This window comes from Bacillus rossius, chromosome 1 (assembly GCF_032445375.1).
Source record: "Bacillus rossius redtenbacheri isolate Brsri chromosome 1, Brsri_v3, whole genome shotgun sequence".
Classification (NCBI taxonomy): Eukaryota; Metazoa; Arthropoda; class Insecta; order Phasmatodea; family Bacillidae; genus Bacillus; species Bacillus rossius.
Window position 1 is genome coordinate 324,387,515 of NC_086330.1, and position 23,249 is coordinate 324,410,763.

Below are 23,249 nucleotides of genomic sequence, written 5' to 3' on the forward strand. Positions count from 1 at the left end.
CTTTCTGGTCTCCATATAGCGCACTAGTCAGCTGAACAAGTTTTTTATATTTAGTTTTTAATAAATACATTTAATCCCAGAAAATATTTTATGCCGTAATGGGTAGTTCTATTTTACTCAATTACTTGAGATTCAAAATTTCTTCGTAAGTCAATCGGTACTGAAATCTAAATCAACCAATTTTTTTAAAATATTTCATTAGTGATAAAACACTAACAGAAAATTATACGGTATGCTCACTTAAAAGTTTATTCAAACATAATCTACAAAACTATTTCCAAAACGATTACGTTTGTTCACCTGAAAATCTGTGAGATAAACACAGATTATATTAAATACATACCTGCATACTTCACCTCCTCTTTGGACGACCGAATGATATTACTTCCAGGGACGAGTATAAATCATCAGTGATGGGCATTCATAAATATGAATACCAATGTTTTCGAGGAAAAAAAAATATTTTCTTTAAATACAAATATGAATATTTCGTGTGTACAGGCATGAATAAGACTATGTTCGTAATTTCAGGTGTGAATACGAATAAAGTTTTATTTTTTCGTGTGAATATTTCGTATTTGCATAATAGAGAAAACGAATAAAAGAATAAAATATGCATATTCGCTTATTTGTATTTGAAAATATGTAAAAATATTCAAATTCACCTATATGTATTCGCGTATTCGTTTTAGCCTGTGTACACGCGAAATTGCCACCTTCATTAATATTTAAACTGTTTTCCCGAGCTCTATACAACTACCATGCCCATCACTGTTGCAAAGAAGTTTACGCTTCAGGCTAGTTGCCGTGGGTGTTGGCTCTCCTGGTGGGAATGTTTTCCCCCACCCGCCTCTGGTCGGAATAGCAAACGCACCTGATTGCAATCCTGTGGCGGAAGATTCATTTGTGGGCGAAGGCAAAACACGTGAATAATGAAATTCCCTGATCATTGATCTGGCATCAATTTTCCCGTTCAGAAAAAAAAATACTAGAATTCCGAATACGCGATCACTGTTTTCCCAAATGCTTACGGGATCTACCATGATTACGCCATAACTCAAAAATAAGCTTTTTCCCTTCTAGCACGTTTTTTTTAAAGTCGTAAAACCTCGCATGTATCAGATCACCATTTTCAAAGGAATCTGTATTAATGAAGTTACTAGTAGTATAAAACCACAGTGGTTGGCTAGTAAGATGAAGGAATTTTCTTAAGTGGTAAAACGTCTATGAAATTACGAAAAAAAAAAGATAAAGTTTACGAAACTAAATGCAGAAAACTAACTAATAAATCTTACATTACCTCTCTATTAGCAACTATTTCCTGGGTCTGGCATTGCTCGGCAGTCTTGAACAGCTTTTTATTATTATTTTTTAAATATCCAAGCATAACTTGTCGAAAGCCAGATCATAGAGAAGGTAACACAAATGACCTTGACCGGGGATGCTGGTACTTATACTGGTACTATGAAATCATCCTAAAATTTGCCTAAAGTAATTTTGATGATGAGTGAAAAACAGAAACCTATTATAGATAGGCAGGTACTGGAACTTGAGCAATCTTGAATGAGTGTACAATTTTTCGAATACGAGCAAACATTTTTTAACAGATATTTTTTAAAATTAATGTATTCCTCACTTGTAATTATCAACGAGCCAGTTTCCAACGAACAAATGCTATTTTCAGACGATTTAATCAAATTAGTAAAAATTCTTTAACTTGTGACATGCATGTGACCTATTTGAGACGAAGCAAAGCAACACCTATGCCTAACCAGGGACTTGAACCTGGAACCACTTCGCACCGGATACCAGCGTGAATACAACTTTAGTGATGTAACGAATGTCCGTTTTTACGCTTTGGGAATGCGAATGTGAATGCGAATATTAAGTTGTCATCACGTGTTGTGTAAAATTTAATTATAAGGAGGGAAAAAAACTTTTATCCTTTAAATAACTTTTTTCATTTCATTATTTGTCACATTAAAAGTAAAATAATGTTAAATTATTGCCATCAAATTTAAGAAAAAAGTTTTTAATTAACAATTATAATTTCTTAAAAGAAATTAATCTAAAACGCTAAAATTAAAAATAATGTGTAAGTAAAAAGTGATAAAAGTTTAGGAAAATAATTTTTTTGTCTATGTCTAAAGCTTTGTTATCTATTAACTAACGTTAAAGTAAAGGCTGATAAAAAATTAATTTCAAAGTTACATAAGTGAAAAACAACTTAAGTGTTTGAACTGGGTTTGCTGAGGGGGCTACAGTTTTCGAGCGTTACGAAAACTCCGATCGCATGAGGGGAATAGTTAGGTACGTGGTGGGGGAACCGGGAGAGGAGTTAACGGCAGGTGAGAGGTAGAAATGACTTAGCATACTTACACACTAGCATACTTGCACACTTGAACACTTGCATACTTGCGCAATAACGTATTGTATCGCTCTCATACTTGCATATATTTTTTTATTTGTACGTCAGCCAAAGATAATTATGTTTCCTATACCTAATAATATAATAAGTAAGAATTTTGACTTCTGTTGGGCGTGGACTCTACGCACACACATTTTTTTTACAAAAATAAGTAAGGAAAAACATGTTTTGTAATAAAAATGCTGAAAAATTCATAATTATTTGTATTACTTAATATTATTTTCACATTTTAAAAAAATGTTATTTTTTTTCTGGTACTCATACTCGCAAAATATCCCCATGAACTTCGCGAATGCGAACGTTAAGAATTATGCGAATATTCGTTACACGACCATCCAACTGCCAAGTTTACAAATGTTGCGCCGACAGTCGGCACCATGGCGCGGTTCTGCGCTCCCTGCGGCGGCGGCTGGCAGACGGGAAACCTGCAGAAATAAAAATCCCCGGGCGGCGACGCAAGGGACTGAGAAAACTTCATTTACTCGACGACTCCCCTCCCCGGGGGGGAAGTTCGCCCGAGCGCGGAGCTGCTTCCGGCGAAGCCATCGCCGCGCGCTGATTGCGTCGCTTCTGAGAAGGCATTACGGCGGCGCTCGTGGGTTTCCTCGGGGAACGCGGGGCGCTTCCTCGCCACTTCTGCAAACATCTGCAGCATCTGCAAGGTCTTCGTACGTACGTACGTACGTACGTACACGCGACCGTCGCTTTGGCCCGTTCCACAATGGCACGGGAACGGAGACGAATCACGTAAACGGAGGCGTCTCCCCCGAAACATTTCACCATCGCGTCTGCTGCTTCCAAAATGGACGGAAAAGTAACAAAATGGCAACCAACGTATTTGCATATTAGAGGTTATGAAATATTAATTCGATTAAAAAAATTATGCTTCGAGATCATAGCACGGGCAGAATTTACGTATGCATAGTAAAAATAAACTACCAAGTGATAAGAGAACACTAGATACTCTTGTACTTATAACAATTTTTAACGTACTTAGAACATAAACAAATATGGCTATCACCGCAGTTAAGTACTCGCCTTCTATTGGGCGCACCTAGCAACGTAAACTGAAGAGCTTAGCATGGCCGAGCTAATCGGTACGAGTACGTTCCTCGTCTGCGTGCCATTGTTCCGTGAGATCCGTCTACATTTCCAGTTGCGGACCGGGCCTTAAAGCATGCTCCGGTGAGTCCTTACTCCGATAATGGGCGGATGCTGTGAGAGGCGAAACAGCTCCGGTACTAGCCTGGACAGCATGGGGAGGTTGGGTACACTTCTGATGTCTGAGGGCTCCCTTAGATGTGGCAGACTTGGTTAAGCGCCTTTTGAAACTTTGGGATGGGAGATACATCAAGTCAACCATACATTACCTTAATTAGGTTAAGGGGGAGTAGGTGGCAGTGATGCTGGGATGGATTGCCTCAGCCTTTCGTTGTAGCTCCTCAGACATCACCAAGTTGAGTTTTATTGCCGTATCTATTTCCCTATGGCTCTTGGAAGCTCATTTTTAAAACGGTCTAGCCCTAATGGGATGTTGTTCTTTGCTAAAATTAAATAAATATATTTTCAAAGATAAAAAAAACAAAGTATTTATTTAAAAGTTAATGAAAAGTAAAAAAAAAAAAAACAATTTTTGTCAGACTGCTGCAAATTATAACTAAAACGTTAATTTCTTGTTTAGCTGAGTTGATTATAAAAACGGAAATTCCATTTACTGGACAGCATAGGTTTCCGCGGTTGAAAAGCCCGCACAGCCAGCATCACCGACGCAGTACAGCGCCAACCGGAGAGCTCTTCAGACCAGCCGAGTTGTCCGCAAAATCAATACGGAATGCTTTCATCCAGTCTTCTTTTTTTCAGATCTGACTTTTGTTCGCATGTGCTGCTGATCGAAGCCCGAGTTTTTCTATACACGTGAGTAGAGGAAAAAAATAAAGGCCCCGAGTTCGCATTCAGAATGAATAAACAAGCCTCGATCCAGACATTCTCAAATTCACATTTTTGTTCACGACTAAAAAAAAAAGTGAGCTAAAACCGAGTAGCCTACACAAAAGCCATTTTCGTACAATACCCCTACTGCAATCTAAAAATCGTGGATATTTGAATGACTATCGCTGCAGAGTTGAAATACAGAAAAAAGGGGTGCCTTTCAGGTATGAAATATTTTGCTTGTTCGGGGTACAGAATCGCAGGAAGCACCAAGGGTGACTTAAACTTAAAATAATCTGCAGCATCGCCTGCACATAGAGAGACGCTAAACTTGTGTGTAGACTTTCCAATGTTGACTCGCCTTTACGGGACTTTAAGCCGTTTCACTGTAGTTTCATGGTGAGTCACCATCCAAGACTTAGCCACAGTCAAGACTGCTGGAACTACTAAATATGCTCATCATGATTGTACAGACCATCGTCCAATCACAGTCGCCCAAAAGAACCAATCACACTCAGCTGTGAATGACCCTATATAAATACTGTGCTAGAGGACCTGCCCTTCAGTTAACAAACGCCCTTGAAGATGAATGCAACAAAGCATGCCGAAACGTCGGGGAAACACCATAATTCCCACGAAAAAAATCTTTGGCCAAGAAAGCCTTCTATCTATTAATATTGACTTATATACATTTGTAGCTGTTAAAAATGTAACACAATATTAAGTTGTGTTAGGAAATTTCTGGAAATAAATGTAATAGGGAACATGAGCTGCCAAACACGAGCTATTTTTGTAAAGGGACAAATGTAAGGAAACGCTAACTTGCAAAGATACAGGCACAAAAGTATGGCGAAGATTTGAATTTCGCGCTCATAATGATACCACTCATCGGCTGAGAGGACACGAGTTCACAGGCGACGAACTGGGCGCAGACGTTTAGAGCTATCCATGCACACCAGCAACCAGCAGTCTGGTGTACAGTAAAAGGGATGTTTTTGGTTGTGGTGCGTTTCCACGTTTGGCTGTGGGCAATTGGCGCAGTTTTGACTGTTAGTGAGCACGTTGCTGCGATTTCAAATTTGAAAACTGAAACAGCTAAAAAAGCATGACCGACTTTACATGCGCGGATATGGCCGATATGTTAACGGTGTATGGGGAGTTGAAAGCAGTTGCGCAGGTGTGGAGCTTATTTTCCAAGGGAGCTTTAACAACAGAAGTGTAACGAACTGGAATACTTTCGTAGGATTTAAACCAGGGAGATTCATACTACGAAGGGTGCGGTCCCTCAGACTGCTGGCTGCTAGTGCGTGTGGCTGACTCTAACAACGGCGTTGCGTCTGTGCGGAAGTCTCAGAAACCTAGAAAAGAAGGCGGACTCACATGATTAATTGTATATAGCCCTATAATATAGTTTTTGAAAAAAATCGTGTTCACCATCCAAGGTACCAACCACACTAGATGGAGCATAACTTTGATAAAAGTCCAAACTAAAGCATAGTCACTATAACATGATGGAATACAGTAGTCTTAAAAATCCCACAAATATTATAAATGTGAAAGTTTGGATGGATGTTTGTTACTAAATCACGCCAGAACGGCTGAACGGATCTGAATGAAATTTGGCCTACAGCGAGCTCATAACGTGGATTAACATATAGACCACATATTAATATGCAATTCCATCCCTAAGGGAGTGAAAAAGTGATAATTACGTTTTATAACAGAAAAAGTAATAGGTCATAGACATACAAACAGTGAGTGAGTGTCATTTCTCTATGTCTGACACACGATCATACACATATTAAGGTCTGGCAAATTAATATTTTTCTCCTTGGTGAGACCTGCCCGCTTATTGGAGTTCGCAGCGGCTAGCAAAATAAAGGCGCTATAACAGTTTTGTTCTTAACTTCGTCAATTGATATAGTTGCCTTGAATTTTAAACCCACCATCGTTTGATGCGTTTTTCATGTCTTTAATTTTCGTTTATTTGAGCCGTATGCGTTCCTATACCATTAATCCGATTGCGATGAAATTTTGGTGAGTTGTTATGCGCATGCCCTTGAAGGTTTCTGAGATGGTATAACTACATATTATGCAATAGTTGGAGCAAGAATCGTTTCAAAATATGTGTTTATTTCATATTATATAGCGACACTTCGTTTGTTTTTGTTGTATAAATGCGCACGCATGACACAATTTATCCCACTAATATTATAAATGATTTTTTGCATAGGTAGTGGTAGTTTAGGGTCAGAAAATGACATAGGCTAATTTTTAACCCGGAAAAATGCACGGTTCCTATGGGATAGCATACAGGAACCGTGTTTTTTTAAAGGGTTTTGTAAAAGTTCGTGAAATAGATTTTTAGCGCATTTTTCTCAAGAAGACTTGATTAATTTACACAGTAACGATAAAAACTCTCAAAAAAATTTAAAATAAAAACAAAAAAATGAAAATCCCCCGACTTAAAATAGACACTTTTTACAGGATTCCGATAACGTTTGTTCCTTCTGGTTATAAGGTAATAATTTGGTTCTAACGCTCTGCCACTAGATGGCGCGTTACGGCGAGCAATAAGTTTTCTGAATCACGCTATTAAGTTTATCTTGCAAAGAATGTAATCTTCCAAGCAATTGTCGTTTGTTTTGAATTATAAATAAAATAAATACGGACCTGTTTTTGAATGATTGGTTTGCTGTTTTGTTTTTAAATGACTTCAAAAAAGAGGTTATTTATCAGATACATACAGTAAATTATAAATTTGTTGTTTAGTTTAGTTGTGTGCTTTTGTAATTAAATTATTTTAAGGTTAGTTAAATTTTCTGTGCCTACAGGTTTAAGTACATCGTTTTTAGGTTAGTTATAATTTGTGCGATTTTTTATTATTTGGTAGTTTTTCGAAATAACCTTCGCTCGGCTCCTTTATCTTTAAAAGTCTCTATCAATAAATACGGATTTGATTTTGATTTATTGGTTTGCTGTTTTGTTTTAGTTGTCGTAGTCTTTTGAAATGCCCCGAAAACGCAAATCTAATCTTTCGCAGAGGAGTAATAAAGCTCGGGCTATGAAAGTAGCTAGAGTTTGAGAGACGGCTCCTCAAGTGGAGCTAAGAAGAATTGAGCAAGTGGAGCGACAGGCTACTTCTAGATTATCTGAAACGCCGGAGCAGTCAGAAATGAGGCGAATACAGCACGCCGAGTATTTGGCAACTCAACGTGCTGCTGAAACTCCGGAGCAAACCCAATAACGGCGACTACAGCACGCCGAATATTTGGCATCTCAATGTGCTGCTGAAACGCCGGAGCAGTCAGAAATTAGGCGACTGCAGCACGCCGAATATTTGGCATCTCAACGTGCTGCTGAAACGACGGAGCAGTCACAACTGAGACGGCTACAACACGCACAATATTTGGCATCGCTACTTGCTAATGAATCTATTGAAGAGGCAGAAAATCGTCGACGAGCCATTGCGCACCCTGGCTGACGCTAGAAGCCATCTCCCTGTTTGGTGAGTTTTTGACAAACTTTATTCCCCGACCACAATGATTTTTGTTAATAAGCATTTTATGCCTATTTTGCTAACTATCTGTGATCATGTTCTGATCATGTTTGATTCGAAACTGTTCACAGACAGGGTCCTAGGGCCGGATGCGGACCCAAGAACACCACCCTTAAGCCCTTCCTCCAGCAATCAGGACGACTAAGGCACCCTGACGACTCGTTAGCAGCTCAACTTCGGCCAGCGAACGTCAAACCTCCTGTCTTCCAGCTTTTTTACGTCTTCCATATAAACATTAAATCACGACGTTGAAAAGATCGGGACACCAGAAATTTTTCTTTCGGGACTTTAATGGGATTGTTTATTATTAACCTGTGTAGTGTTTATGTTTATATTTTAATTATATACAATGATTAATAACAATTTTCTAATTATGGCCGGCCTATTCTTTTGATAATGTAATTTTAAATCCATGTTAATGTAATTTAATATATATTTGTCAATCAATTTATATAGTTTGTTATTCTATGTGAAAGTAATCAAAAGTTAAATAAACATAAAGGTACTTATATCTAGACTAATCATTATTTTGCCTTTTCAAACTAAAATATCCACTAATTACACAAGTAATCAAGAGAGAGTGGAGTGTGACAAAATGATAGCAGAGTTTAGGTTTACTGTTTTCTCTGTTATTACTGACGTGTAACACGTCCGAATAAAAAAATATGATATAAATATGTTTTAAAAGTATTTAACATAAATATATATTTATAATCTTATGACATAAGTACATCCTGTACCTATTCCCTTTAAATTCACGATATAAAATAACATATGCAATAAAAACTTTTAATGTTTTGGAAATAAAACTTTAGTAAATTTATTATCACTTCGTAAGGTATACCTTTAACATACACACCTTAATCTATACCATGTATCATAACTTATGATAAAAAATGGAATAAAATTTTTTTAATATAATTTAATTTATAATTATTATTAAGAATAGGTCTATCCTTGAACTTAGGCATGTACTGTATTATAACTGTTCCGAAATTACCCGAAGTGCATCAAGTGCACAACCTTACTTTTTGTTCTTTTAAGACACCCTGCATATACTAGCACATGAAATGCATCATAACTGTTGCGAAACTACCTGAAGCGCATGAAAAGAACTGACTATGAAAAAAACTGTAGGAATTAAATAAAAATGAGCTTACCCTATCCTGGGTTGGGTGATTTAGGTTCGATTAGTTTTTTTACATTCTTGTTAAACATAATTATAGTTAGGTTATGAAAAGGGAAAAAATTATAATAATCTTTCCCTAAAATATATACTTTTCGTATATTTATCACGTTCGGCATTATTTTTAAAGAAACATATGTTAAAATTCGTATCCGAGTTATGTATTGTTAGTCCATTAAAATGTTACATGAGCTTTGCATTTTTTAGAGGACGCAATTTTATTTTTGGGACATGTTTGGGGGGTCAATAGAAGCTTAACCTCAAGTTTGTGGGGTCGCCACCCTTGTCCCCCGGCCGCCATCTTGTAAAAGGGGTGCAAACACCTTTTTCGCGATATCTCGGAAACTATGCGTCCTACCAAAACCTTTTAAAAACATACTTTGTAGAAAATTGCGTTTCCTACAAATATGTTTATATAAAGTTTTGCCCTAAATTTAAAATTAAAGAAGTTATAAGCAAAAAAGTAAGAAAAATTCCATAAAATTTTATTTTTTGCTCTATAACTTTTTTTTCATACATTTTACAAAATTAATTACCTCAGACTAAAACTAAGTTAAACATTTCGTTTTGACCGGATTCTCATGAGTATTGACTAACCCGATCAACTTTGGAGCGCTGTAACAGCGTTTTAAATGAATGAAATAAAAAAATGTAAAGAAAATTTTTTCTCAAAAGACGATCTACAAGATTGGTCTGAGGAATTTTTTTGTAAAATGTATGAAAAAAAAGTTATAGAGCAAAAAAGAAAATTTTTGTGGAAATGTTCTTACTTTTTTGCTTATAACGTCTTTAATTTTAATTTAGGGCAAAACGTTATATAATCATATTTTTAGGAAACGCAATTTTCTACAAATTATGTCTTTAAAATGTTTTTGTAGGACGCATAGTTTCCGAGATATCGCGAAAAAGGTGTTTGCATCCCTTTTACAAGATGGCGGCCGGGGGACAAGGGTGGCGACCCCACAAACTTGAGGTTAAGCTTCTATTGACCACCCAAACATGTCCCAAAAATAAAATTGCGTCCTCTAAAAAATGCAATATTCGGTCCTTAAATTGTAACATTTCAATGGACTATGTAAGTTTATTTGCAACATGAGAACTCATGAATCTGCACGTTACCGTGTTTAGATGTTTACAAATAACAAGTGAATACTAAAAGACTAGCTCAAATTTTTTTGGTTCTATCGATTATATTTATTTTTAATACATCGTCTCGTAAAAAAAAAAAAAAAAAAAACATATTCAATGAAACATTGCTGGTATCAGACTAATTTGCCGCCTTATTTGTCTCATCGTAGAAACGAAAAAAATATTCAAATACGTTGCAGCCACTATATCTGCAACTCACGTACTATAGTTACAGCATATGCACCACAGTTACGGCGCACTAACCATAGTTACGGCTCACGTGCCGTAGTAACTGCGCACGTGCCATGGTTACGGCACACACACGCTAGTAACTCACCTTCTCGGCCTTCCCGAGCACCCGCAGCAGGTTCCTGCCGGCCAGCTTCTCGAGCTGCGGCATGGTCCAGCCCCTGGTTCTCGCCAGCTCCGCCAGGAGGTGCGGGTAGCGCGACACGTCCTCCAGCCCCTGCGGCGTCCTGCGCAGTAGTCGCCAACGTGAGCCGCTACGCGCGTGAGGCCACACGAGAAGCCTACAACTCACGTAGTTTCGGTTCCCTACCACGTTCGTGCAACTTCGATTTCTCTCAAAAATTGAAATTAAAAAAATCGAAGGGTTAGGTTAGGTTAGGTCAGTCACAACATGCTTGTTTTCATTGGAAACTTCTGATTTAGCGGCTGAAGTGGCGTTAAAACCAAAACGCAAAACTTCGGAAATCTTCGGAAATTCTTGCAGGGAACCGAAACTACGTGAGTTGTAGGCTTCCCGAGGCCACACAGACCAACCGCCACTGGGAGAGGATGTAGCCGGGTCGTTGAAGGAAAAAGGTAGAATCACTGTTTGCCATGCATGCAGGGATAGCGCTTGAAATAGTTATTTTTGTCCAACTGATGATCGAAGCCATTTCTGCTATACACCCAAAGTTTTGCAGTGTTTGCATTGTGAAAACAGTTCTAGAGGTACCTTTTTTATTTTTAAGTGATTGTTTTACGACAAAAATTTTAATTATTAATTTCTAACAATTATTATCAAGTGTGTTCCAGCACTCTCTCTACAATGTTTTGGGTGTTGTGATTTGGCGATAATGAGCTAGAAGGTTACTTCATTAAAGTCACAGCATGGTTAAAAGCAAGAGTGAAGGGTAATTCAGCTGTGACACCATGTGGAATAGAAAATTATTTCTTATGAAAACAAAGCAATCGAATATATCTTATGATGGCCCTATTAGGAAGACAGGATACTGCTTAATTGGTTCCCACTTTTTCTGGCGTGTGCATGGATTAGGGTGTTAGAAACAACTGGCGAAGTCACTTTGGTAAGCAATTGTTTAGCAACGTTGGATAAAGGATAGGGCTATATGTATGTTAATAGCTTAAAGGTTTCTAGCAAGGAATGATCCTAAAAATTAAATAATTAAGAAAGTATTGCTAATCCGAAAGGTACAAGAATGCATGAAAAGACACGAGCGATCCGTCTTCTCACCAAAGCCTTCATTGGCAATTCTCTAGAGACGCTTGTAACTTTTGGGAAAGTCAACAAATATGGCTGACATAGTTAAAAGTGAACTTTTCAAGGAGCCTTTAGACTACAGAATACTTGAATAAGGTGTTTGGGCCAGCATGTATCACCACTACTCATGCTACAACTCACCTGTTTATGCCATCGTATCCGGCACCTATTCCGACGTGGTCCTCGCCCGCCACATCCCTAATGTAGGTCACGTGACCTGCAACATAACAATGCCAATGTAAGCACAGCGGTTTGCAAAATGTTATGACAAATTTTACACGACATTCCATCAGTGTAAAGATTATATCTACTTAGTAAAATTCTTAATCCTTTCTGAATGACAGACAACGCACAGATTAAGGGTGTATGACCCGTTCCAGGTCATGATTTTAGATTTATATTAATCACTGATCAACTTTTAGACATTTTCAATCGTTTAACTTTCACGAAATGAAAAATATATATAGTTGCATACTTTTTGCATAATTAGCTGCCAAAGTTACATTTTTAACCTTTTTGGGTTGTACAAATAACGAGAATATAATTTATTGCAGAACTGAAACTTTTTAGGATTAACTGCAATGCCACTGGCTACTTCAAGAAATGGTTTGCATTTCTATCACAAAAACTCATTTCATGTTTCTTGGCTGTCAAGATCATACAAATTTTGAGAATTTTGAAATGTCAGGTAAAATTAATTAATATTTTCTGAAAGAAATGCAAACCATTTCTTTAAGTAGCCAGTGGCATAGCAGTTAATCCTAAAAAGTTTCAGTTCTGCAATAAATTAAATTCTCCTTATTTGTACAACCCAAAAAGGTTAAAAATGTAACTTTGGCAGCTAATTATGCGAAAAGTATGCAACTATATATATTTTTCATTTCATGAAAGTTAAACGATTGAAAGTGTCTAAAAGTTGATCAGTGATTAATATAAATCTAAAATCATGACCTGGAACGGGACATACGCCCTTAAACCGGTGGGCCTAGACGCATTACATTTTTGCATAGTATTTACTTATATAACGTAGGTGAGCAGTGAGAAAGGATTTTTGAAAATTCATCCCCTGAGGGAGTTCAATATGGAATAAAAGATTTTATGCGCGTTTGTCATTTTTTAATTTAGAAATATGGAAATTGGTATTTAGGCTTATTTTTATAAATATAAGTTAGTTGTGTCAGAGTTTTTGGTAATTCATCAAATATTAGGATCAATACATATTAACTTGAACCACCTATGCACATATTAAAGTAAAATGCGCAGCCATTTTTATACACAACACCAGTTAGGCTTCTTTACAATACAATCAGGTGTAGATTCTGCTGCATGTGAAGCTATACGAAGTTAAAACAAAAAAAAAAACCTTTGCACAATACGCATTACTTCTGGTTGTATGAAACGATATTGGTGTAATTTTGTTAGCCAATATAGTAGGTATGGTTAAATGAACCTGTTTATTTAATTAGGAGCTAAGTGTCCTTACCAGTAAATAAAAACTTATAGTTTCAACATTTTTAAAGTTTATCTAAATTGAGTTGTTTTATTTGATGACTAAATTATTCCAGGTAAATATCGTTAAACAAGTTTTAATTTGAAATTATAATATTTACAATTTATGTGGAAATATTATTTAATTTTAACATTGCAAGGAACGCTTGGTATTCCAGATATTGTTTTATTTTAGAAATTGTAAATATGATAATAAATAAATAAACCTTTAAAAAATAAAATTTTACCTTTTACCTTTTTCCACTTCAAAAGGAGTAAAAAAACTACAAAAGCAATTTAAAAATCACTACTCAATATCTAAATTTTGTAATAAATCATCAAAGTTCATTGATAGACTGAAAATGTCTTATTTATTTTCTGTAAGTACTTAAAATTACTTTTACTATTGCTAAATAAAACTATCTGTTTACATTTCCTCAAACAATAAATTTAAAAGAACTGCAGATATATCAATTCAATTAGTTTTACATCAAATTAATTTTATGTATTCATTAGAATCATCGAATTGGATAGATAGGTCTAACTCATGATGACACAAATAAATTTCAGCTAAATTAAATGTTTTCACAACGAAATATTGTTTTGACTCTTACAGTATATTGTTAATTTTAATGGAAAACATTTTGAATATATTTTGAATTATTTTTTTTTACTTCAGATTTACCGGCACATAAAATAATTGTATGGTCAAATACTTTAAAAAAAGATATCACTTTAAAAATGGCAGTGGTTTGTTCTGTTGAAACGTAATGTCTAGTCAATATTTTACACCAAAATTGATTCGCAGTTATTAAATCTTGGAGTAAAAAAAAGCATTTCTCTACTGTAATACAAATTCAGCCTATGAAGCAACCAAATTTCATTGATACCTACTGATAAGAATTCTTACAAATCCCTTCAAACTATCACCCTCTTAGACTACACGTTGAGGAAAAACTATATATACTAGAGCCTGTGTTAGTTTTTTTGTTATAATTTGGCTGAAGGTTCACAAAATCAATTTAACTTTGCAATGCACTAAATTAATAACACAGATCTGTATAATTTAAATGTACACAAACGCAAATTTTTTTGTGTACATTGATTATTCTTATCATAGAATAAAAACAGATTTAAAGGAAGCATTGCTGAGCCAATGTTGAGAAATGAAAGCCATAACATTTTAAAGTTTACTCTATGACACTTTAAAACAGCTTACTTTTCCTAACAAATATTATGCGATAAAAGTAAAAAAAAATTTATTGTAATAGCATTTATGTTGCTGTAAAAATAGTTTCAACTGAATATTTATGTGCTTAAAAGTAAAGCATGATTTTTAAAGTCTTCTTCTAGGAATTAAAAGCAAAAACATTATAATTGCCAAATATAGCTTCTATTACAGGGAAGAAATGTTTTTATTTCAAGGTGAATAATCGTTATTTCAAAGAAATATTACATCTTTACTAAACCATATAAAGCAAATTAACCTTTTTTTTTAGCTAAGAGAACATAATATTTTTAATATTAAGTTAAAATGATGCAGATTGAAGAAAATTTTGTTTTGATATGTATTATTTATTGGTCGCAAAGACATTGGTTTCACGTTGCAGGTTCCGTTGTCTCATCAGTCTGATGAAGCCCTACTTCGATCACTAAGACAGCGGTTTTTTTTGTTGTTGTTGCAGTCAGTTCCCGAAACAGGACTGGATCCTTCGTCTCGACGCGAGCTTCGCCAGCACAGAAGTGTGCTTGTTGCAGGTTCCGTTGTCTTGTTGCCTGTGGCTCGGCGCGGGAAGTGTTCCCTCGCCTCTCGGCCAACAGCCGCGCTTTCTTTGAAGCGCTTTCTCTCGCTGCGCTGTCGCCGACAGCGCCCCCTCCAGCGCGCAAAACACTCGATCTCCTCCCGGTGGCTCCGCGAGCTTCCAGAAGCTTCAATTCCCCCCCCCCCCCCCCCCCCTCAATCGAGACAACGCAGATTCACCATTCTTCGAACAAGAGACGTCTTTGAAACGACACAGAAATACACACCGTTCCAGAATACAAATTAGGAACTTAAAAAAAAAAATCTGTATCGTCTCGGCTTAACAATTACTCAACTATTACCCTTGGTGTCCCAAACATGGAGCTTTGGACGTGATTGTAAATAAGGAATTTTATTAAAATATTGCCCATCTTCTTAAATTCATTAAACAGTTAATACTTAATAGTATCTCTTTGGCTTTGTTAACTTTAGTTCGCGCCGTCCGCCAAAGATGGCCGCTCCGTGGTTACACATTTCCGTTCCGTGCGACTTCCGTTCCATTCATGGAATTACTTGTACCAAAAGTCGTATACCGAGAGCTAGGTTGTTACACATCAAAGCTCAGTATTGAGGCCCCAGCCCAAAGAAAGAACAAGCCGTTAGTATAGACTAGGCGTATCTTTGAAAATTAGGGTCTCTGGGACACGCCTTGTCAGCGAGGCGGTTTGTAAAGCGTTCTATTAGCAGGTGATTACACGTATTCTAACCCATGTCACTCAGAGTACGGGTCAAGGGTCGAGTGTATTACACTGCGCCATCTCATTCCGTATAGCGTCGCTGTTGCACGCCAGCAGGTCTTTGCTGGCAGAGGCAGCTGGTGAGCGGGTTCGCCAGGTTTGCCGGTATAACTGTTCACTTTTGGTGACTAATTGTTCGAGTCTGGAGGGGTAGAAGTTGTCCTTACCCCTTGCGTTAATGATTTAGTGACGTTAGTGGAACATTCTCAGCAATAAAAAATTGCGCAATATACACAAATTTTTTTTGCAGTGTGAGTTTTACCTTTGAATATATATACTGTATAGAAGTCGCCAGCCCAGGTTAAAATTTCTAATACGGTTTGAGGTAGTTGGTTAATTCACCGCCGCAATCGCCACCATCTCTAGGGCATCGACTTGTGGTGGTCCCTAGCGGACAAGTGTCGAACTCTTCGAACACCCCTTCCCCACTCGCCAACAAACACGCGTTGTCCTCCACCCACCCTCTACCATGCCTCTCATCACTACAGTTTTGTGACGCACAAACTCCCGTTGAACGACCTTGAGCTGCAGTGAATGTTTCGCCCGGGCGAGAATTTCACAGTTCCTTCCTCAGATTTTGGTTTCCGTTCTTAGTTTTCGAGGAACGATGGCCAATTTCAGAATGGGCAAGAAATGTGATTACACTGGTTGTTTTAATACGAGAAACAGTACCACAGGTATATCTATGTTCAGTTTCCCAATGAAAGACAAGGACGGTAATTTTTTTAATTAATAGGCTATTTCAGATGTGTAGTTCAAGGACCAAGAGGTTGTGATTATGAAAGTAAAATAGGTTCGCTCAATGATTAAAATGGTTTGTTTTTACTACGACACACGTGCTTCCGTGAGGTTAAAGTCTAAGCATATGCAAAAATTTCTTTGGTTTTAGTTTCATCATCAAGTAGGAAAGGAAAAAAATGAAGGGGGGGGGGGGGAAGTTTGGCTATTATTATTATATCCATAGCTTTATGGTAACCAAACAGAGAAAATAACCCGCGGATTAATTGTAATTCTGAGGTTAAGTTTACATAAACATTGTTTCAATTTAAAATAAGAGTCGTAAGTGTTTTTAAACTCTAATTATCACTGAGATGTGATTGTTGTTGAACAGTTTATATTTTCCCCCTCATTAACTGGGTTTGTGATTCGTAGCCCTATATTATTCTTAAAAGTTAATAGATATGACGTCCGTTATTGAAATATGTAGTCGTCAGTATAATGAGTGCCTGGTTCACACTTTATCCTTTATCATTGATTTTATATTTTATTCATTCACATTTCATTTCCCGGTCCTTTTAACAGAGCTAACTGAGGTGATCGCTTATTTGTCTCATGCATGATATTTTTGCCGGTGTAGTGTGTATTTTGCATAACTTTCTTACACATCGAAATATTGTGTGTATATGACAAACAACAGGGTGGTTATTAAATCGATGCGTTCATAAGCTAATAACAATACCTACCATATGGTCAGTTACTGTTAACTTTAAATAGAATAATGCCCTAAAAGTTTTAAGACTATTTTTTTTCGAAAGTAGATTACTATATTCCTTTCCTATCATTCGGAATAATTTCACATGATTTAAAAAAAAATCTACATATTAGTTTCAATGCTTAGCGTAAAACACTAGCTTGAAAAGTTAGTAATAAATAACTTTAACTGTTCATTAAAATTCCGAAAAATAACAATGGAGGTTGCTTTTAGCTTATAATTCACTGCCAAGATTATGATAGGTGAAAATATCAATCCCTGCATGCTGACGCTAAAGTTAATTGCTTAAATTGGTAAATAGAACATTTTTTTCTCTTTGAAAAAAGAAAGCCCTCAATTAATTTAGCCTTTGAAACCGTTAAAACATTTTGGTTTACTAAACTTCATAGGAATATAATGTGAACAAATGATTTACTCGAGCAATAATTTATTAGAGAAAAGTAATACTTTCTGTGATTTCACAAGACAATTATTAACATATTTTATTCTCGTTCACCTCCACGTGAAGTGTGTTATTATGTTGAGGAAATTAAATTCTTGCAAAACAAAACAAAACGACTCTAGACACAACTGTTATGAGTTACGCATGATGACCCTGCCGTATGGTGTATGTAATTTTTTACAATGTAATTTACGTCAAATAACGCAAAGTAAATAATTTGTGACGCTGAAATTCACGATTAGGTATAAAGTTGAAACAATAAAATTCTACCTTCAACCGTACACATGTAAGAAACACAAAGATTTAATGAACACTTAAGTGTGTGCCCTATCCAACATGAAAATATAAAATATTGTTCGGCGTTTTTCCTATTACATTGACATACCTTCAAATTTACCAATACACAAAAACACGTAAGTCATGATAATTACGTTAGGACCGTAGTAAAAATGGAAAATGATTGTGCTAATGTTTCATTTTAGGATTTTTATTATTAACAATAATAAATTGAAAGTATTTACATTATCAGTGTAAATGAAATGAGAACAATGGCGTGGTTCAAATATCAACACAAATAGGTTTTTTCCCCCCTTATATCGTTTGGCGCATCAATATATGTGTTTTTCAACACCAAAATCTTGCAAACGTGTAAATGTGTAATAATTTTCGTTTTAATAATATGTGATTATTTTCCTAACCTACTGAAAGAATTTCATCACAACCTAGTAATACACTACGCATAAGTAATATATAATCTTGAATGTTAGGCAGAATAATATTTTTAGCAGTAATTTACTTCAATGTACGCATATTTTAATGTACGTATTACTTGATAAGGTTATTTTAATAATGACATAGTAGGTACACTGTGGTTACTGATATTGATTGATAAAAACAGGTTCTAATGACATTTTTTTTAAAGATGTCTTGAATGGATTTTGAAAAGTGGTAACGACAAACTTCTGGAACTATCAGACAACAAACTTAGAAACCGTGTGATATGCGCTGATCATTTTGAAGTGAACCAATTCAAAAATGAACTTAAGAAGTCATTAAATTATTTTATCGTTCCTCGAATGTTCACACCATGTAAATCCCCGCCACTAACTGAACAAAGCTTCAACACAGAGGAGACTGCTTCCAGTCCTTGTTCTTTGACACTCCATGAAGAACATATTTCAGAAGCTGACCCCCAAATAAATCAGTCACATGATAAATCACAGACAAATGTGAAAGAAAATAGTAAACTGAAAAAAACTTAAACACTAATAATAAGTATGATGACGCTACATGAGTGAACCATTGTTTTTCAACTAAATATATTTGTATAAGTAGTACGTGTGTGTGGTGGTTTGCAATATGTTCTACGCTTGCGTTGACATTTAATATCTTAATTTTTCTGATAGTGGTTTACTTCAAATATGACAAATTACAGCTGCTAAATCACTCATTCGCAGTATTATTAGTTGTTACTGTAATTGTTGGACATAGTAATAGGGATGACCCATTTGTTTATAACAACGAAAATAATAACGTAAGATGTTTGGAGATTCATGTGTCATAAAAAATAATCCGTACGAAACTTAAGAGTTCACGTGATTCGCGGCGATTTTGTTTTGATATTCACCGTGTGTTTTTACTATAGACACCACAAAATCCCAACTAGTAGATATTTTATTTACCATGCACTATTTATTGTGTCAATAACACCCACAAACGTTTTCATGTATCAACAAAATACCAAAAATAAATAAACACGTTTCCCATCATACCATAGACAAGCATGCTAATTTATATTGTTTACGCCGGATCAGGCGAGAAAATAAAATAACAATTAAATAACACAAATTCGCCGCAGGCGTATCACGTCAGTAACTACGTCATATTCTCGGCCAGCACGAAACGGGAAGCGACAACCGACGTCACATGCCAAAGGTTGTATACCTAACTGTTGTCACGAACTGCCATATACACCTTACACTAAAGGAAAAAAAATCACTTCCTACTTCACATGTATGCTAGCATATTTAATAGTTCCGAAATATGCTACATGGGCAGAAAGAGTAAAAATGTACAATGAAAAAATGTAAACAAACAGTCAGTCAGCTTGCTGACTTCCGCTATTGTGACCAAATTGTGACGTTACATAATGTTCCCTAGCACCCTAGAATTTGATCTCGATGGTCAAAGCTTGGCGCGTGGAGCGACCGTCCCGTCGGTGTGTTTTCAAATACTTTATAATGGTATGTTATTTCCGTACAGCGTGCGGGGTAGAAACCTGCAGATGTTTGTAAGGCAGCCGGAAAGGAGTAGATCAGGGGAATGAACAAACCGGTTTTGTCGCTGACGCTAGTGTGGGGCGTGCGGGGGAATGACAGCGGGCGACAGTGCTGCGCTCTAACGTGCAAATAACAACCTAAGACGATACAAGACGTTACGGCAGCGCACTGCAGCGGTGAAGTTCCCAAGCTGCTCATTTTACGCTACTGAAAAACGTAGAGTAAATCCTATCCGCTCGCGACTTCTATACAGTATATATATTCAAAGGTTTTACGATGCCACAATGAAGCTACGCATATAGAAATACACAAAAAGGCTGAGTATTTATAATAACGTTTGAATTCTCATTTGTATGCTGTTTAAAATTTCAGTCATTATGTTCGTAGTTGCGTTGACATGAGTTGTCACCTGGAAATGGGGAAAGGATAATAATTGTATATTTATTCCGTTAAGCATTTTTGATTGTTAAGAATATTACGTTTAAGTTTTACTTCCTAAAATTATTAATAATTTTTAATGTCAATTACACAAACTTTTTTGTAATCACCGCTAAATACTCATTATCCGGGGTTAGTAACACTGTAAAGTTGCAAACGTAATGGCTACTGGCACTGTCACAAAACACCCATAATTAAAACCGTGGTATGGATGTCTCAGTCTTGTAAGAATTCTCTCGCAATATAAAGCCGAAAATATAATGGACAGAACACTCGTAAAAGTTGTCGGAAATAAATCATAAATATGTTCAAACAATTTTTAGAAATATTAAAAAAAAATATTAAAATTCAAATTCCACTTTAAATATATAAACTTAGATTAATGTTAGACTTATAAAAATTATTTTTACGTCACTAATCTTAATTTAAACAATTTTTACAACAAAAAATAGGACATAGCGTTAAAAAACCTCGTTAAATGTAAATAATTCATTTGGAATTTGTGTGCGGATTTTGTATTCATATCAGCTTCTTTCCACTCTGATAACAAACACTATCACAGTAGAACTGTCAAAGTGTTAACCAGGCTCAATATATACTGAGAAAAAGAAATGGTATTGTAGAATCACTTTTTTTGTATTGTGGAACTAAATCACAAATAGCTCTCCAAATTCAAAATTTTGTTAGAGTCCGGATATTTTTGCAGCTACAAAAATGTAAGAGGTTAGCTGTATATTCGTTCAGCATAACAGAAGCAGTTATTATGTCTGTCAATCAAGGTTTTGTTAGCAATAATATATTAAGTTATCTCAAGTATAAAAAAATTGATTTATTGGTCGTATTTTTCCAAAAGCGTTTGTTGACTGAAACTATCTTTTGGCACACTAATCTTGGCAATGGTGAAGATTCTAACCATTTGAATTTTAATGGCGGCTTGTCATCACCTTTAAGTTTCTGTCAACGATTAATAACTTATGTCCTTGCTTGCAGATACTTACAGCCTTTAATAAAACACTTTTTTTTTTTGGTTTTGTGAAACCATATTTACGATGTCATTTAACTGATAGGTTTATTCCTATATTTTGAACGTCTTAGTATTTTCTATTCTAAGGTTTTTATTTTTTAAATTGGATCCTATCTTTTTTTATTTTGACTTATACTCTCTAATGGTAAACATTCTTTCGGTACACATCATTTGTTTCTTACGCGTCGAAATGTCAATATAATGTCAGGCATTCCGACTTGCGCCCTTGATGCGTGCCGTCATTACGCCAGCAGCGATGTCTATATTCCCTGCCCCTTTTTGGTCCTTTTCTTTCCATTGTCATCCCTTCTCTTTCTTGCCCGCAGTTTCGGACGTCCTGCTCTATTTTTTTGTACGTCCCTTCCCCGAAGGGCACTGGGAGGAGAGGAAAGAACGGCGATGTAAATTGTCCGCGTGGGCGCGACAGGGTGCCTGGGGCTACGCAACACTCTGCCTTGTTCCCTCTTCTACCGCCCTCCCCCACCCTTCTAAGCCTCACCATGGCCGCCGTCGTATCATGTCAACCCTGAGGTGTTCCTGTCCCTCGCGACACTCCGGCCCTTCCCTTTCCGCCAGCACCCCATCAGTCCACGTCGCCCGCGAGCCCAGGTCCCCGCGGTGACTCCCCTCCTTCACCCGACTTCCGCCGACTTCTCCCGACTTCTCCCGACTCCGGCTCCCCCGGGCAGCGCGGCAACAGCGCGGCTGGGGAACACGTCACGTCCCCACGCACGAAGCGGTTCTGGCCGTGCCCCGTAAATACCTAGTGCACGACAGGCTAGAAATATTTTAACATAAATAAAAACTAATAGAGATACCTAAATCATTTTCCTTAAGACGTATTGCTAACGACTAGCTGTCAGATGTTTGAGCTACGAGTAATTTAAAAAGTTCAAATGATTTTCCTACATTGGTTAGTCTAATTATATTTTGTGTTTAGTGCTATTTTGTATTACATACAACCATAACTGAACTTTTTCTTTAAATAAAATAATAATTAAAAAGTTAAAAATTTATATTTTCTAAATTTTTAACCAGTTTATATGAAAAATATCAGTTTATACTAATTATACAATTGTTTAGGATGAAATACTTCACTTTGTATGAATTTATGAACAGACTATTGGAAACGGATGTTTATATTATTTTGCGGTCAAATGTATAAGATTTCAAATGTTTTGACTATTTCTCTGTTTGTAATGTTTTTTGTTGTTAAGGTCTTTTATTAAATAAAACACTAGGATATTTATGATTACAGAATTCTACCCCTAAGGGAGTGAAAAAGTGTAAATACAGTAAATACAGTTTTTTTTAAAATCTCCGAAGTTAATCAAGCTTATCTTAAGAAATTTAGAGTAAATAGTAAACAAACCAAAACTGCAAACTTACTTTTTCAAATACTAGAATTCTGCCCCAAAAGGCTATAAAGCGGGTAAATTTGTGTTTTATGAAAATTAAAAAAAATTGAATTATCTTCGAGCGGGAGCAACAAAACTGAGCAGAAATTTCATTTCAAAGTAAGTACATAGTGATTTTTGGTTCAAATTTTTTTTAAATCCCAAGTACAAAGCGGTGAATAGTTGGTAAATGTTGGTTTTTACCAATTATCAAAATAAGCTTTTTAATGATATGGAAAATATTTGTGTGAATTTATCGAAATTAAATATATGTCCAAAAGCACTTAAACGTGAGATAAGAAAATTGCACGCACAATCTAAGCCAAAAATATGTAGACTTAAATAGTTCCACTTTAAAAGTTAAACCAATAGAGTTAATTTTTTTGTAAGTTTTTTGGATTTATTCATTTAAGG

General features: G+C 36.1%; 1 protein-coding gene across 1 annotated transcript in view; it reads right to left on the minus strand.

Moving 5' to 3' along the window:
* The window catches only part of LOC134528038 (dipeptidase 1-like), a 318,410-nt gene that overhangs the window by 38,475 nt on the left and 256,686 nt on the right, over window positions 1-23,249 (minus strand). Inside the window, exons 8-9 of the mRNA XM_063361232.1 lie at window positions 11,879-11,954; window positions 10,568-10,706 (exon numbers count right to left, since the gene is read on the minus strand). Of these exons, the coding sequence (XP_063217302.1) occupies window positions 10,568-10,706; window positions 11,879-11,954 (215 nt within the window). The remainder of the gene's footprint in view (window positions 1-10,567; window positions 10,707-11,878; window positions 11,955-23,249) is intronic.